This window comes from Leopardus geoffroyi, chromosome E1 (genome assembly GCF_018350155.1).
Source record: "Leopardus geoffroyi isolate Oge1 chromosome E1, O.geoffroyi_Oge1_pat1.0, whole genome shotgun sequence".
NCBI classification, from domain to species: domain Eukaryota; kingdom Metazoa; phylum Chordata; class Mammalia; order Carnivora; family Felidae; genus Leopardus; species Leopardus geoffroyi.
The window spans coordinates 49389358-49404923 of record NC_059330.1 but is presented as its reverse complement, the minus strand read 5'-3'; the positions used below and the strand labels follow the sequence as shown (position 1 = coordinate 49404923).

Below are 15566 nucleotides of genomic sequence, written 5' to 3'. Positions count from 1 at the left end.
GGTAGAGTTCAAAGTCGTAGCATTAAGTAGGATGTTCTCAGGCCTCCCGAGAAAGTTAGCTGAAGGAGGTGGTGAGCGAGTGAGCTACGTAGGTTCTTGGGAAGAGTGGTGTAAGCACAGAGACTAGCCAGAGCAAAGGCCCCGGGGCAGGAGGCTGGTATATTCTTGGCATGACCAGAAAGCAGCAAGGTGGCCATTGTGGCTGGATGGGAGGCAGCCAGGTGGGCAGTGGTAGGAGAAAAGTCAGGGGGGAAGGGGTCCCGGCCACTAGAGCAGTAGGGGAACTTTGCCATTGCCTCTGAGTGGAATAGCCTTTGCAGGGTTTTGAGCGGAGGAGGGACACCTTCCAGAATAACTGATAGACTCACCCTGGCTGCTCTCCTGAGAGGAGACCACGGGGCGGAAGTGGCAAGCATGGGAGCCCCACCATTTCTTGCCTGGACCGTTGCAGTAGCTTCAAATGGATGTCCCCACTTGTATCCACCCTGGCAAACTTCTTCATGCTTCAGTGTTCTTCTGTCCGCCGTGGACCACACTTTGCAAACGTGGGCTGGATGACACTCCTCTCCAGCGGTCGCTGCTGGAGCAAAATGCACGCTCCGGGAATGGCATTCGAGACCCATTGTGATCTGGCTCCCACCTGTCGTTCCGGCTTCGTCTGCCCCCGTTTTCTGTCCCTCTGTCACCCCGGGCACGGTCGTCCTTCTGTGCCTCGGCTCCTCTTGTCCTGTCACTTTCTGTCCATCAAAATCCTCTTCTGCTAAGTGCCACCTTCTCTCTTAGGCCTGCGCAGCGTCTCCAGTCAGAACGCATTTCTCTGGGCTCCCCAACCCGGCGAGGGTGCTTGTGTCTGTGAGAAAAACGGTTCCGGTCAGCCAGCTTTTTGGGTTCTGTTTTGCAGATTGAAGCGCTGGTGAAGGACATGCAGAACCCAGAGACGGGGGTCAGGGTGCAGAACCAGAAGGTCCTAGTCACCAGTGTCCCTCACGCCATGACAGGTAATGTATCCTGTGACTTAGTCTTGGCCTCGAACCATCCACACGCAGGGAATGGCGGCCTAGAGCTCAAGGTCCCAGTTCAGCCCGTGGCCTGTGTTTACGCATAAAGTTTTATTGGGACGCAACCACGTCCCTACTTGTGTTTTATCTTTGGCTGTTTTTACGCCACAGTGACAGTTGCCTAGTTGTGCAGAGACTGAATTATGGCCCCCCGAAGTGAAGCTATGTACAGCCCTTTAGAGGAAGTTTGCTGATTCCTGGACCACAGGCTCCTTTTGAGGAAGGGGTCGGAAAGGAAAGGAGAAAAAGAACCAATAGGGCACTTTGTGAAGCCATCCCTCCCGGGAGGTCATTTAAAAAGTTTTACTGTCGCTTTCTGTTTGCCTCGTTTTGATGAAATCAGGTCGCATGAGGAAGAAAAATACTATCTGGCAGAAATAAATTGGTCTTTGCTCCACCCTGGTCTGATTCACGCTGACACCTTTCTGTTTTTATTAATTAATTAATTTTTAAAAATTGGGCTCCAAATGAGTTAGCATACAGTGTAATAATGGTTTCAGCAGTGGAATTCAGTGACTCATATAACACCCAGTGCTCAGCCCAAGAAGTGTCCTCCTTAATGCCATCAGCCATGTAGCCCGTCCCCCCAGCCCCTCCCCTCCCGCACCCCTCAGTTTGTTCTCTGTAGTTAAGAGTCTCTTATGGTTGGCCTCCCTCTCTCTTTTTATCTTACTTTTCCTTCCCTTTCCCTATGTTTGTCTGTTTTGTTTCTTAAATTCCACACATGAGTGAAATCATGTGATATTTATCTTTCTCTGACTGACTTATTTCGCTTAGCATAATACACTCTAGTTCCATCCACATTGTTGCAAATGGCAAGATTTCATTCTTCTTGATTGCCAAGTAATATTCCATTGTGTGTGTGTGTGTGTGTGTGTGTGTGTGTGTGTGTGTATACATACCACATCTTCTTTATCCATTCATCGGTCGATGGGCATTTGAGTTCCTTCCATAATCTGGCTATTGTTGATATCACTGCTATAAACACTGGGGGTACACTTGCCCCTTTGAATCAACATCTTTGTACCCTTTAGATAAAGGATATAATAGTGCTATGGCTGGGTGGTAGGGTAGTTCTATTTTTAATTTTTTGGGGAACCTCCATACTGTTTTCCAGAGTGGCTGCACCAGCTTGCACCCACCAGCAGTGTAAGAGGGTTCCCCTTTCTCCGCATCCTTGCCAACATCTGTTGTTTCCTGAGTTTTTTTTTCAAGTTTATTTATTTCTGACAGAGAGAGAGAGAGAGTGAGCGAGCATGAGCTAGGGAGGGGCAGAGAGAGAGGGAGACCCAGAATCCGAAGCAGGCTCCAGGCTCTGAGCTGTCAGCACAGAGCCCAGAGCCCGACGCGGGGCTCGAACCCACGAACCGTGAGATCATGACCTGGGCTGAAGTCGGATGGTTAACCGACGGAGCCACCCAGGCGCCCCCTGAGTTGTTAATGTTCGCCACTCTGGTGTGAGGTGGTATCTCATTGTGGTTTTGATTTGTATTTCCCTGATGATGAGTGATGATTCAGCATCTTTTCATGCATCCGTTAGCCATCTGAATATACTGGCGCCCTCCTTAACCACCCCACGGGATGGCGCCAGTGTCTCCTTTCTCTGGATGTGGGATAAAGGAGCATCATCTGAGGACATTGGCAGAAGGGACCGAACCGCAAAAGAAGAATGAATTTTGATTAATGGGTCGCATATGTCGTATGATTTTGGTTTTTCGGTCAAGAGCGTGTTTCCTACCGAGACATAGTTTCTGCAGAAACAGACCGCTTCTCAAAGCACAAGCCTGGGACTCACCCCTCTGTTCTGCTCCTTGTGAACCCTCACTCTCTCCCCCCCCCGCCACGACCTCACTGTTTTTCATTCAAGGTGCCCTGGTCTTGGCAGAGATAAGCTGGCTGACACTGTCCTGTTTCCCTTTCTATCTGCTTGGAAGAAAGAGTGCCCCCACCATCAGTGTATCATGCAGGATTCCGTGAGTGCAAGCCACAGAAGACCAACCTGGCTGGTTGGAGCAAAAGAGCAGTTGATCGGAACGGAACAGGGTAGCTCAGAGAAGAAAAGGAAACTGACGAGCCACCCCTGGGAGAGGCTAGGAACCAGTGTAGCACAGGCGCCCAAAGAGCAGGAATAAATGGGCAGACTCCTCAGGGTGGTCCTGCTTCCTCCCAGCCTTTAAGACGTACGGGGGGGGGGGGGGTGAGGGGGGGACCGGGACCATTCTTCCCGAAGGCATCCCTGCCCCGCCCCCCTCCGCTCCTGGTTGTCATTAATTGTGGCCTGGATTCTCCACTGGATTGGGAAGCCTTCACATCACATCTTTCTCACCTGGGTAACCCCAGTGCTTAGCAGAGCTGCTGGTCAGGCAGGGGGGGAGGTTTAACAGAAGTTTGCTGAATGCGTGAGCCGGTGCACTGGCCTAGCGCTGTGCAGAGAGCACTGGACGTTGAGGGGCACCTGGGATTGGATCTTTCAGGCGCCTTTTTCAAGCCGTGTAGCCCTTGCCTCAGTGTTTTTATTTTAAAAGCAGGAATAGTGGGGGGTGCCTGGATGGCTCAGTCGGTTAAGCATCTGACTTCGGCTCAGGTCATGATCTCAAAGCTCGTGAGTTTGAGCCCTGCGTCGGGCTCTCCGTTGACGGTGCAACGTCTGCTTTGGATCATCTCTCTCCCTCTCTCTCTGCCCCTCACCCGCTTGCGCACTCTCTCTCTTTCTCTCTCTTAAAAATCAATAAATGAACATTTTGGGGCGCCTGGGTGGCGCAGTCGGTTAAGCGTCCGACTTCAGCCAGGTCACGATCTCGCGGTCCGTGAGTTCGAGCCCCGTGTCGGGCTCTGGGCTGATGGCTCAGAGCCTGGAGCCTGTTTCCGATTCTGTGTCTCCCTCTCTCTCTGCCCCTCCCCCATTCATGCTCTGTCTCTCTCTGTCCCAAAAATAAATAAACGTTGAAAAAAAAAATTAAAAAAAAAAATCAATAAATGAACATTAAAAAAACAGGATTCGCAATCCCTGTCTACGAGAATGATGGCGGGTGTTAGGTGAGATAGTACTGTGCACGTGGTCAGCAAGCATGGATGCTTGATGTGTGGTGACAGCAGGCGATTCCCCACATTGTGTCACTTAACACCCACAACAAAGTTAGGGATAGACACGACCATCCGCATTTTGCAGGTGGGGCCATGGGAGAAGCAGAGAGGCCCAGCAACGTGTCCCCGTGTCACTACACTCACACGTGGCTGAGCTTGGATCTGATCCCAGCTGTGTGACTCCAGTGTCCATACCCTTACCCACTGTCGGTGCGCATAAGCTGCTCCTTTTCCTTGCACACGGGGCGCCCGTGGTTCCTGGATTTGGCCGAGGCGGCCGACCCTGGCATGTGTTCTCTTGTTCCTCCTGTGTGGGTGAATTTCAGCTGCCGCTGGAACGGGTCTCAGGGAGAAGCCTTGGGTCCTGCATCAGCACTAATAAAAGCAAACCGGGTAATCAGTCTCTAGCTCCTCAGATGGCAGGTGACCCAGGACTTCTGGGGATGACGGTGGCTGACACGGAGCCTGCCACGCCATTAGCACAGACCACGTGGTGCTGAAGCCGGTGGCTCTGTAATCCCATTTGGTCTATTTCGGGAAGCAGTCAAGTGGATGAGAAAACCCTCGGCTCCTTGGTGGAGAGCGCTAATCAAACTGCTGTCTGCTTGGGTCTCTCTCTCTCTCTCTCTCTCTCTCTCTCTCGGTCTACATGCCTCCCGAGTAGCATTCAAGGAGACCTGGGGTGGAAAGTCTAAAACACCCAGTCCTAGGATTTTAAGGAGGATTTTAGATGAAGCCTTTTGCTTGAGAACAGCCAACCAGGGGTGAATAAAACTAAGAACAAGAGATGAAAACCCACTGGAAGTGAGAACGGTGGGCATGTGGGCAAGGACAGAGATAATGTCTGAATGTTTGTGCCCCAGGGCATGGACAGGAAGGTAAGAATTACAGGTTGTCCATCCTAAGTCATGCTGCGGGCAGGTAATTAAGCCCAGAGAGTGTGTGAGTGGGTGATAAGGGCCTTCCCTGGAAGGCCCCAGAAGAAATGCCCCTTCACTAGCTCTGAAGAGGGAAGCATCTATCACGTGCAACAGTCCAGCCACAAGGACACGGGCAGTGGGGTCTCAGACCCGGATCCTCCTTCTTGGTGTGTGCTGTGGGCCAGTTCTCATGCAGGCAGGGGTCCAAGGTTGGCCTGTGAAGTTGCTGGAAAATGTGGTTATTGCTGTTTGCCAGATGGTGTCTGGTGAAGGGTGGTTCCTTCCAGGACATCTCATCTTTCTTTAGGGGAACTATTGCCTTCCTCGTACAAGGAGTCTGTTCCACTAAGGGGGTGCAGGGCCCAGGTTGAGGAGGAACCACACAGCTCCTTGGGGTCCTTTAACAGTTCTGGATTGCTTTTGGAACTTGGCTCGCTTTGGCCCTTAGATAAATCTGAATCCTTGGGAGATGGGTGGGAGGGGGTGCTTTTCCTCTCCTGATCTCGCCTGATCTCATCCCTGTCTGCCTCACCTGCTTTTTTTTTTTTTCCCACACCAGTTTTCACTCTGCATTATTGTTCCCAGGCTGGCCCCTAAGACCTGCCGAGCCCAGGGCGTGACTGCAAGTGGTGCTCCCATTCCATTGTCTGAAGTTATAAATCAATCCACAGAGTGTTACTAGAATATGTCTCACCCTCCTGCTTCGACAAGAGTACTTTCACAATGACCTGAGAGGCCGGGTCTGAATTTCGAATTTTCGGACTCCTCAGAGTTCTGCCTGGGAACTTGGGAGCCGGGGAGAACCATCCCCTACCCTTAGCTCATTCCCACTTTTCCTCCCATCCCTGGCTCTGATGTCCCTTCATGTGACCAGGCTCCATCTGGAGCCCCACAGGCAGCATGCCTTGGGTCTGGTTTTTTTCAAGGCTCAGACTTAGGCTCTTTACTTCCTACTTGATAAATACTAGTCCATGCACAAATTATTGTAAGGTAAGGAAATAAGCACCACAAGAGAGGTGAAGAATTGAGGGTGTGGGGGGATGTTAAGCTGGAAATGTGGCCGGAGTCAGATCGTGGACGACCCTGAATTATGGGTTGTGGGGTTTTGGGTTGAACATAGTGATGGGGGTGCGGTGGAGGGGAGGCCCTGAAAGTTTTGAGCCGATGAGGGATGAGATCATAGCTGAGCCTGGAGGAGACCCCGTGGGGTAACAGCGTGGAGGAGGGTGTGGAGGTCGGGGGCTGGGCTGGGAAACTCTCATGATGGCCAAATACCTCTGGTTTGCAGGCAGTGATATTCTCCAGTGGATCGCCCAGCGGCTTTGGATCTCCAATCTGGGTGAGAGCTCCTCAGGCACTCCGTCGACAAGGACCAAAGAATCTCTGGAGGCCAGAGACTAAATGGAGGCTTAGCCTCGGTCCCCGAGAAATTGACATTGGAGAGACAAGGCATTCGTGTGAAAAACAACCAGAATCAAAAGCGAAGGCGTGACAGATAATTGGGGAAGAAAAATGGTGGTTTCATTCAAAATATTGGGAGCACGTAAATAACAGGCAACCGGGGAAGAATCAGTCAAGACAGAAGTCTTGGAGGGGTGATGCACGCATACAGCTGGTCTCGAAAGAAGGGCCGCTAGCGGACTGTGGAGGGGAGTTCCGAGGGTCTGTCTTCCCAGAGGGGAAACTAGCAAGAGCAGTGGTGTAGAAATGGACTGAATGAGACAGAGAGGGGGACGAGGGGGAAATTGGGAGAGATGACTTCAGCTGGGTATGGAGGGCAGTGGAGGGACAGGCGTGTAGCTGGCATATTTGCAGATTCCAAGTTTCGTCTGGGAGGCAGCCAATAGGAGGTCATGGGGGAGTTTTGAGTCATATGTGTGATAATCATATGTAAGCTAGGATGTTTGCAGCACTTTGAGGGATGGGTTGGAACAGAAGGAATCTGAGGCACAGACTTCCCACTAGGAAAAAAGGCTCTTGGTATCACACGGCATAGAAAATGAGACTTGTCTACGATGGGGGGGAGTGAGACATGAAGAAGGAGGGATGGGGAGAAAGTCTCTCAAAGCGTTGGCGGCTGAGATACAGGAGGGGTTGTGGGTTGGGTCCTTGGGTCCGAGGACGGCATCATCTCTCGATGATGGCAAGACACCTGCTTCATTGGTGACTCTGAGAAAGAGCCAGGAAGGTTTTCCTTTAATTGATGCAAATCCAGAAACAAGGCTATGTTTCCAAGCACATTGGAGGTGGGCTAGGTAATAAAGTGAGGTGGGGAGGAGCCGGGGGATCCGTACCTAGGATGCGGGTAGAATGGAGCTTGGGGATAGAAGTTGACAGTAAACATGGCCTCCTCTTTCCTTTCCTTTTTGAGGGAGGAACTCTCTGGTGGTCAGAGACATTCTCTCCCTGCTCCTGGGGACTTCTCCAGACCCAAAGGGCCCAAAGAAGCTTCTCCAAACATCTTCAGTGGACCACCTGTGATACCCATGAACATTTGGGTTCTCTGGTTCCCCCCAGACTTATGAGTTGTCATTCTTGGGGGTCAAGCTGGGGAAGTCTTCCTCTTACCATGCTCCCCAGCTGAAATTTGCCCATAGCCAAGTTCAGGAACCACTGTCCTCTCTCCTTAGATGAAGTGCTGTTTGGATGGGGCGCCTCTCCTGGAGTTTGGGGTGCTGTGTGGGGGATGGGCAATGAGCTTCTGCCTTCAGTGTCTGCTGTTAACTTCCATGTCTTAACTGTTTCTTCCCAGAGGCACAGAACTTGGGCAACTTTATTGTCAAATATGGCTACATTTACCCTCTGCAGGATCCCAGGAATCTCATACTCAAGCCTGACAACAGCCTCTACCGGTTTCAGGTGGGTCTTGGCCTTGACCTTGGTGTTAATATGGGATTAATCTTATCTGAGAAGGTAATTGCATGGCTTCCTATCCTCACAGATCAGAACTTTAGAAATGGTGGGGGAGGGGGCTGAGGTCGTTTCATCTCAAGCCGCAGGGCTGGGGGCCCAGGGGGACAGTCAACAGCGAGGGTTGTAAGCCCACGTTTACATGCTTTCCTGGTTTCTTTTATAGACGCCGTATTTCTGGCCCACCCAGCAGTGGCCGGCTGAAGATACAGACTATGGTAAAACTCCATCCCCCTATGCCTTTGGTAGTGCTCAACGTGCCGCTTATTTACTCGCTGCACCTTGGTGACGTTTGTCTTACTGTCATCATGACCTTTATGTCCGTTCACATCTGTATTGGGTGTGTTCCCAGGGAAGGGAGCAAGGATCTGCTGAAACTTCTCCCTACCAAGCCAAACACAGCAGCCTCGTGCATATAATGGCGCAGATGCCGTTTTAAAATATGGTGATGATGGAAAATGTCATTGCTTTCTTTTGCAGCCATCTATCTAGCCAAGCGAAATATAAAGAAGAAAGGGATTTTAGAAGAATATGAAAAGGTACAGACATGCTTTCAAGTATAAGTTATTATAATTGGAATAAAGTCTTGAGCTGTTTTTTTTTGACTCTTCCCCCTTGGTTACATCATGTGTACCCTCATCATCCATCCTTCCATCCATCATCCATCCATCCATCCACCCACCCATCATTTATTCATCTATCATCCATCCATCCATCCACCCACCCATCATTTATTCATCTATCATCCATTCATCCATCCACAATCTAACCATCCGTCCATCCACCATCTATCCATTCATCCATTCACCGTCCATCCATGCACCATACATCTATCATCTATCACCTATCCATCCACCCACCCACCGTCTATCCGTCCATTACCCATCCATCCAACATCTATCACCCATCCATCTACCATCCATCCATCCATCCATCCATCCATCCACCATCCATCCATCCGTCATCCATCCATTCATCCACCCACCATCCATCCATCTACTATTCATCCGTCCATCTATTTGGAAGCAGCTTGCTGAAATAAATTCTTCCCCATGTCAAGCTTCAGTTTCTCCTGCTGTAATTTAAGCCCTTGCCTCCGTGCCTACTGGACACACAGTAGCTACTCCCTTCTGTTCGCTGTCCTATTAATGAGACAATTAATATGCATGATAATGGACATTATGTGATAAACAGATGTGAACTTGAGTTTGTGATGGGAAAACAATAGTGTAGCTTTGGTTTTAGGCCGGATGAGTCAGATTTCTCAAAGAACACACGCATCCCTCAAAAGGCTAGATTCCTGTGCAGACAGCAACAATCTTGCCGTGTTTTTATTCTTTACAAATAGGTATTTCGAAGGGCCCACATCATACCAATGTTAGGATTTGTCTTTGTGCATTTGTGATGCTCTGTTGTTGAATACTGAGTTTCTACATTTCCCCTCACACAGTTCCCCTCTTCCTAATCAGATTTGGGATACATTTATTAAAAAAAAATCCAAGCCAGGGTGTGGCTTTTGTTGTGAAGGCTTTTTGAGAATTCAGTGCTACCTTTTGAGTGAATACCTTCGCAAAGCTGGGATGGGAGATCATCTGGCTGCGTCTAGAGCCAGGGGCACACCCTCATTGACTTAGAGCTTGCTTCCGTCTGCACACAGCCTGTGTTGTGGGGCTTAGCGTTCTTTTTGTTCTCCATTTCTAGGAAAATTACAACTTCTTGAACAAAAAAATTAACTACAAGTGGGACTTTGTCATTATGCAGGCCAAAGAACAGTACAAGTGAGTGAACGATCACGTTTGTGTGTTGGTCCTTCCTCCCTCCTTTCCTTCTTTGTTTCCTTTTATCGTAACAAACCTTTATCGGGCTTTTACTGTCAAACGCTGGGCTCGGCATGGGGAATATGAAGGCACAGTCTGGGGTCAGGCGGACGAGCAAACAGGCTGTGATGCTACACTGAGATGAGGTCTCACACAGGTGTCTGCAGGAGAGCTGGAGAAACAGCACTGAACCTGAGGCTGCCTAGGAGGTTGCGGGGGGGAAGGGTGGTGCTGGCGAATGGAGAAGAAGGGCGAGGTGAGAGGAAGGATCTTCAAAGCAGAGAGGACCAGAGTCTGGAATCGGGGGAATGCCCACTTGGTGCAGTTTTGTGTAGCTGGAACAGAGAGCACAGAGCCCGGAACCAAGAGAAGTGAGACCCGACATGTTAGCAGGAGCAGATCGGGAGAGGGTTCAGCGCTAAGGGCCATGGGGAGCCATAAAAAGATCTAAAGCAGATTTGCACAGTAGAACCACCCACGGCTGGTCTCATTTGCCTGCCGTCCACTTCAGAACTGGAGCCGGAAGTCCCCGTGGAGGCTCTGCCTTGTCTACGAGAGCCAGATGTCAATGTTGCAGAGAGTGAATCCGTCAGGACGATGTTAGGCTGTCGTAACAAACATCCCCCCCAAGCCTCAGGGAGCACGAAACCACGGGCTCATTTCTTGCCTGCGCTTCACGTCCACTGCGGCTTAGCCGGGGCCCTGACATACTTTGTGCCCACTCCGGGACCCGTGCTGAAGAAGCGGCACCATCCAGGCTTCGCCTGTTGCTGGAGTAGAGGGACGCAGAGCCTGTATGGGTCACGAGTGATGCGTGTCACTTGTGTTCACAGTTCATCAGCCCAACAAAGCGGCTCCTATGGTGGTGCCCAACTTTAAACTCCTTTGGGTGGGGACGTACAATCCTACTGTGTGCCTGTGATGTGGGGGAGTCAAGAATACCTGGGGACCAATACCAGATATTACCAAAATGGGTGAGTCCAGTCAGCCTCACTTGCCCAGGCAGGTCCAGTTTCTGGAAGGTCTACCCTTGCTGGTGCGTGGCTGGGCTGAACAGTGGAATCTCATCAAAGAGCCTTGGGATCCGAGTAGTGGTGGATTGGTTAGGGCTCTCTACAGAAACAGAAATACTAGGATATGTATGTATGTATATCAGAGGTTTATGATAAGGAATTGGCCCATACAACTACAGAGGCTGCGAAGTGACATGACCTACGGCTGGCAGGCTGGGGATCCAGAAGCCCTGGTGTGATAGGTTCATCTGGAGGCTAAGCAGCTGGAGGCCCGGACGCTGACGTTTCAGTTGAGCCTGAAGGCAAGGAAAGACTGATGTCCCAGCTCAAGGCCACCAGGCAGGAGGGATTCCCCTCTCATTTGGGGGAGATCAGTCTTTTTGTTCCATTCAGGCCTTCAACTTTAAAATACCCTCAGCTGAAAACACCCTCGGGGATACATCCAGAATAACATTTGACCAACTCTCTGGGCACCCCATGGCCCAATCAAGTTGACACATAAAATCAGCCATCATGAGAGGGTGAGCACTATTATGCAGAAGGGCCTGTTAGGGGCGGGGTGGCGGGGGGGGGGGGGACATAAAAGTTCTAGTGGCAGATGGCTTTATTGCTTCGGAGAGGGACTGTCTGCTCTGAGGCTTTAAATTCAGGTAGAGGAGCATTACTGAGACCTGGAGCGGGTCTTTCGCCGCTGACATGTTTCTGCCTGGGTGTGCCTGAGGCAGAACAGCTGCGGGGAGTGCTCTCATGTCCCATCACTTGTGTTTGTTCATAAGGGTTCCTTTGGTGAGTTCCGTGTACCGCCTCCGTTTATGATGGTGAAAGCAAGTGCTCACAGCAGGAACTCTTGTCACCCCTCACATCCACAAATGGGGAAATGGAGGCTTAGAGAGGTTAAAAAGTCCTTGGCAAAGTCGCTCTTGAGGTAATGGTCAAGGCTGGGCTAGTGTTACTTAGGTCTAGTCGATGCACCAGTTTTGAGTTTCTACTGGGTTCCACGCTGGGCTGGAACCCCCTCATCCTCCTCCACCTCTCTGCTCTGAGCAGGATAGCCCAGCGACCCTGACATGCCTTCCAGGACGCCCTAGCTGTGTCTGCAACTCAGGGCTATTCTCAGTGGCTCCCCCAGGCCCTACCACTCAGACTTGGCCTTAGCCTGGACAGAGCTCTGCGTTGCCGTGTCTTAGGGCATCCCCTCCTCCGTCGTTTCTAGCTGCTTTGGGATGAACGATTCCGGAAAGACTCCGTCCTTCTGAGATACTGGCTTTTCCCTACTAATTCCATTGCTTAACTCAAAGGCTGCCTCCGATTTCATCTCTAGGGTGTGCAGTGGCGAATTTTATGTGTTAACTTGGCTAGGCCGTGGTAACTAGACAGCAGGGCCACCACCAGTCTATGATGACACTGTGAAGGTATTTTTTAGATGAGGTTAACATTGACATCAGTAGACTTGGAGTAAAGCAGATTACCTCCGTAGTATGGGTGGGCCTGATCTAATCAATTGAAGGCTTTAACTAAAAAGGCTGAGGGTGTTTTTTTCTCATTTTCATTTTTTATTTTTTTTACAATATTAAAAAAAAATTTTAACATTTATTTGTTATTGAGAGACAGAGAGACACCGAGCGTGAATAGGGGAGGGGCAGAGAGAGGGGGAGACACACAATCTGAATGAGGCTCCAGGCTCTGAGCCGTTGGCACAGAGCCCACCGCAGGGCTCGAACTCAGATGGCGGGATCATGACCTGAGCCGAAGTTGGACGCTCAACCGACTGAGCCACCCAGGTGCCCCTTTAATCTTTGTTTTTAATTTTTATTTTTGAGAGAGAGTGAGAGACAGAGTGTGGGTAGGGAGGGGCAGAGAGAGAGAGAGAGAGAGAGACATAGAATCTGAAGCGGGCCCCAGGCTCCCAGCGGTTAGCGTAGAGCCCGACACGGGGCTCGAACCCACAAACCGTGAGATTGTGAGATCGGGAGCCGAAGTCGAACGCTTAACCGACTGAGCCACCCACGTGCCCCAAAGACTGAGGTTTTCTGAGGCAGAAGCAGTTCTGCCTTCAGATTGCCTTTGGACTCAAGTTGCAACATCAGCCGTTTCCTGGGTCTCCAGCCTGCTGGCATGTCTTGTGGAATTTAGACTTGCCAGCTTCCTCAGTTGTGTGTTACTCAACAAATAAACTCTGCCCCTATCTATCTATCTATCTATCTATCTATCTATCTATCTAATCTCCTACCGGTTCTGTTTCTCTGCAGAACCCCGATTAATACAAACACAGGGTCTCACCACAAAGTTAGGTTGGCTGTGTATGTGTCGGTGGCTCATGAGGTAGCCATTTGGTTATACTGAGCCTCTCAACACAAACCTCTATTCCGAATCCCAGACTCATTGCATGTTGATGTCGCATCTCAAACATAACTTGTTCGTATTTGAATGCTTCGCTCCCTCGCACCCCAAACCTCTTCCTCTAGTGTTACCCCCATCAGTACAGGGAACCCCATTTACCTCCTGCCCACAAGCCCTCACGCCCCCTGTGTAGTCATCCAGTCCTGTTGCCACTTCTGGCAAAATTCCTGCCACCCCACCTCCTCCCTTCTGTGTGCCCCCCCCTTCCCCTGAGTTGGTTGAACCAACCTCGCTGTCACCCAGGCCATGGCAGTGTCCCCCTAGTTGGCCTCTTTGCTCCCATGTGCCCCTATTTTTAAAATATATTTATTTATTTTTGAGAGAGACATAGAGACACAGAGTGTGAGTGGGGGAGGGGCAGAGAGAGGGGGAGACCCAGAATCTGAAGCAGGCTCCAGGCTCCGAGCTGTCAACACAGAGCCCGACGCGGGACTCGAACTCACGAGCCGCGAGATCATGACCTGAGCTGAAGTCGGACGCTTCGATGACTGAGCCCCCCAGGTGCCCCTGCCACCATTTTTGAAACAAAAATAGAGCCCTGTCACCCTTCAGAGTGAGAGATCTCTCAGTTCAAATGTCACATGCTCAAAGAGACTTTTCTGATTAGTCGTTGTTATTGCACATAGATCATCCTAAAAGTGGTTCCAAACAGCAACAGTCACTTTATTATCTTTCAAGGTTTCTGTTGGTCTGGAATTTGGGAGGGGCTTGGCTGGGCAGTTCTGGATCTGAGTCTCTCACATGGTTGTGGTGGGAGGGCTGGAGCTGGGGGCCCTCAGCACCTGGCTGGGCATTTCCTGCCCTTGTCTTGTAGCCTCTGGACTGCTTGGGCTCCCTCACAACATGGTGGCATTGGGGCAGTCACATTGCTTGCAGGTGGTTGGAAGCTTCAAGGGCAGATATTCCAGTGAGGAGGATGACAGCTGTCCCACCTTTTAGGGCCCAACCTCAAACATCGCAGTGTGCCATTTCTGACATATTATATTGGGTTGAAACAGCCCCAAGAAACCCACCTGGGTCCCAGGAGGGGAGGACATAGACCCTCCTCTCGATGGGAGGAATGGCAAGGAATTGTAGACAGATTAACAAGCTCCACAAGGGCTATCTGAGATTGTGCATTAGAGCACCTGAACTTTTCCTTAGAGCTCATAAGGCAGTATGTAATTGTATTTCTTTTTTTATTTTCTCTTTTTAATATCTTAAAATTTATTTATTTACTTCGAGATAGAGAGCACAAGCGGGGAAGGGGCCAACAGAGGGAAGAGAAATCCCAATCAGGCTCCGTGCTGTCAATGCAGAGCCTGATGCGGGCTTTGAACTCGTGAACCATGAGATCATGACCTGAGCTGAAATCAAGAGTCAGACGCTTAACTGACAGAGTCACTCATGTGCCCCTTTCTTCTTCTTTTTTTTTTAATATTTATTTTTGAGAGAGAGAGCAAGAGAGCACAAGCAGGGAAGGGGCAGAGAGAGGGACAGAGGATCTGAAGCGGGCTCTGCGCTGACAGCAGCCAGTCTGATGCTGGTCGCAGAAGAGCCAGAGAAGAAGCCAGAAAGGACCATTACTGTAAATTAGCCATCGGCTGTATTCATAAGACTCTCCAGCATTGTGGAAACTCCACAGTGCCTCGGGCCGCCTGTGGCCCATCCTCCTGAGGACGCGGGGTAGTTAACCTGGTGGAAAATCCAGTTAGGCCGGCAAGGGGAAGGAGAAGGGATGGTGTATATATTTAATTTCCAGAGGAAGTTGGCAAAACACCCTACTGGAATGGCGCTCTCCACCCGCCTGGCCCTCTAGATGTGATGATGTTATTGACGATGCATTCGCTGGAGGATAAGTCTGCCGTCTCTGTCTTCTGGAGGGCATGTACGTCATCCCACGTTGCCTGGAAAACCAGCATAGCCACGTGGGTGCAGGTCGCCGTGCAAATAGTGGCAAATGGGGCCCCTGGCGCCGTAATTAATGTCGCCCGGCTTCCGTAGGAGGAGAGCACAGCATCATTTCCTATCCATAATGGGAGAAGGGGGAGAGAGAGATAAGAGGGAAGATTAATAGCCTTCCACCATAATCAGTTGGGTTTGGAAAAAACCCCGACTTGGCACGAACTCTGTGAAATGACAGAGCGGGAATGACCGGGAGGGAGACACACACGACCCCCCCCCCCCGCCCCCACCCCCACCCGAGGCCCAGCATTGTCCCTGGTAGCAAGCTCTGGCATTGCCTGCTGCCACTTGTCCGGGTGTTGACCACGGTGTTTATCGAAGCAGGGAAGTGTTAAGCCAGGTGGTCCAATGTCATCAACCCCGAATGTCGTCCACACTCGCTGTGGTGGTGAAGGTGGAGGGGATTCGATTCTGGGGCTG

At 50.7% G+C, this 15566-nt stretch overlaps 1 protein-coding gene across 2 annotated transcripts in view; it reads left to right on the top strand.

Moving 5' to 3' along the window:
• Positions 1-15566, top strand: part of RGS9 (regulator of G protein signaling 9) — a 70450-nt gene that overhangs the window by 10624 nt on the left and 44260 nt on the right. For both annotated transcript variants that reach the window (XM_045489518.1, XM_045489517.1), the window contains exons 2-7: positions 902-998; positions 6351-6401; positions 7815-7921; positions 8139-8190; positions 8453-8511; positions 9674-9750. In XM_045489518.1, the coding sequence (XP_045345474.1) occupies positions 902-998; positions 6351-6401; positions 7815-7921; positions 8139-8190; positions 8453-8511; positions 9674-9750 (443 nt within the window). The remainder of the gene's footprint in view (positions 1-901; positions 999-6350; positions 6402-7814; positions 7922-8138; positions 8191-8452; positions 8512-9673; positions 9751-15566) is intronic.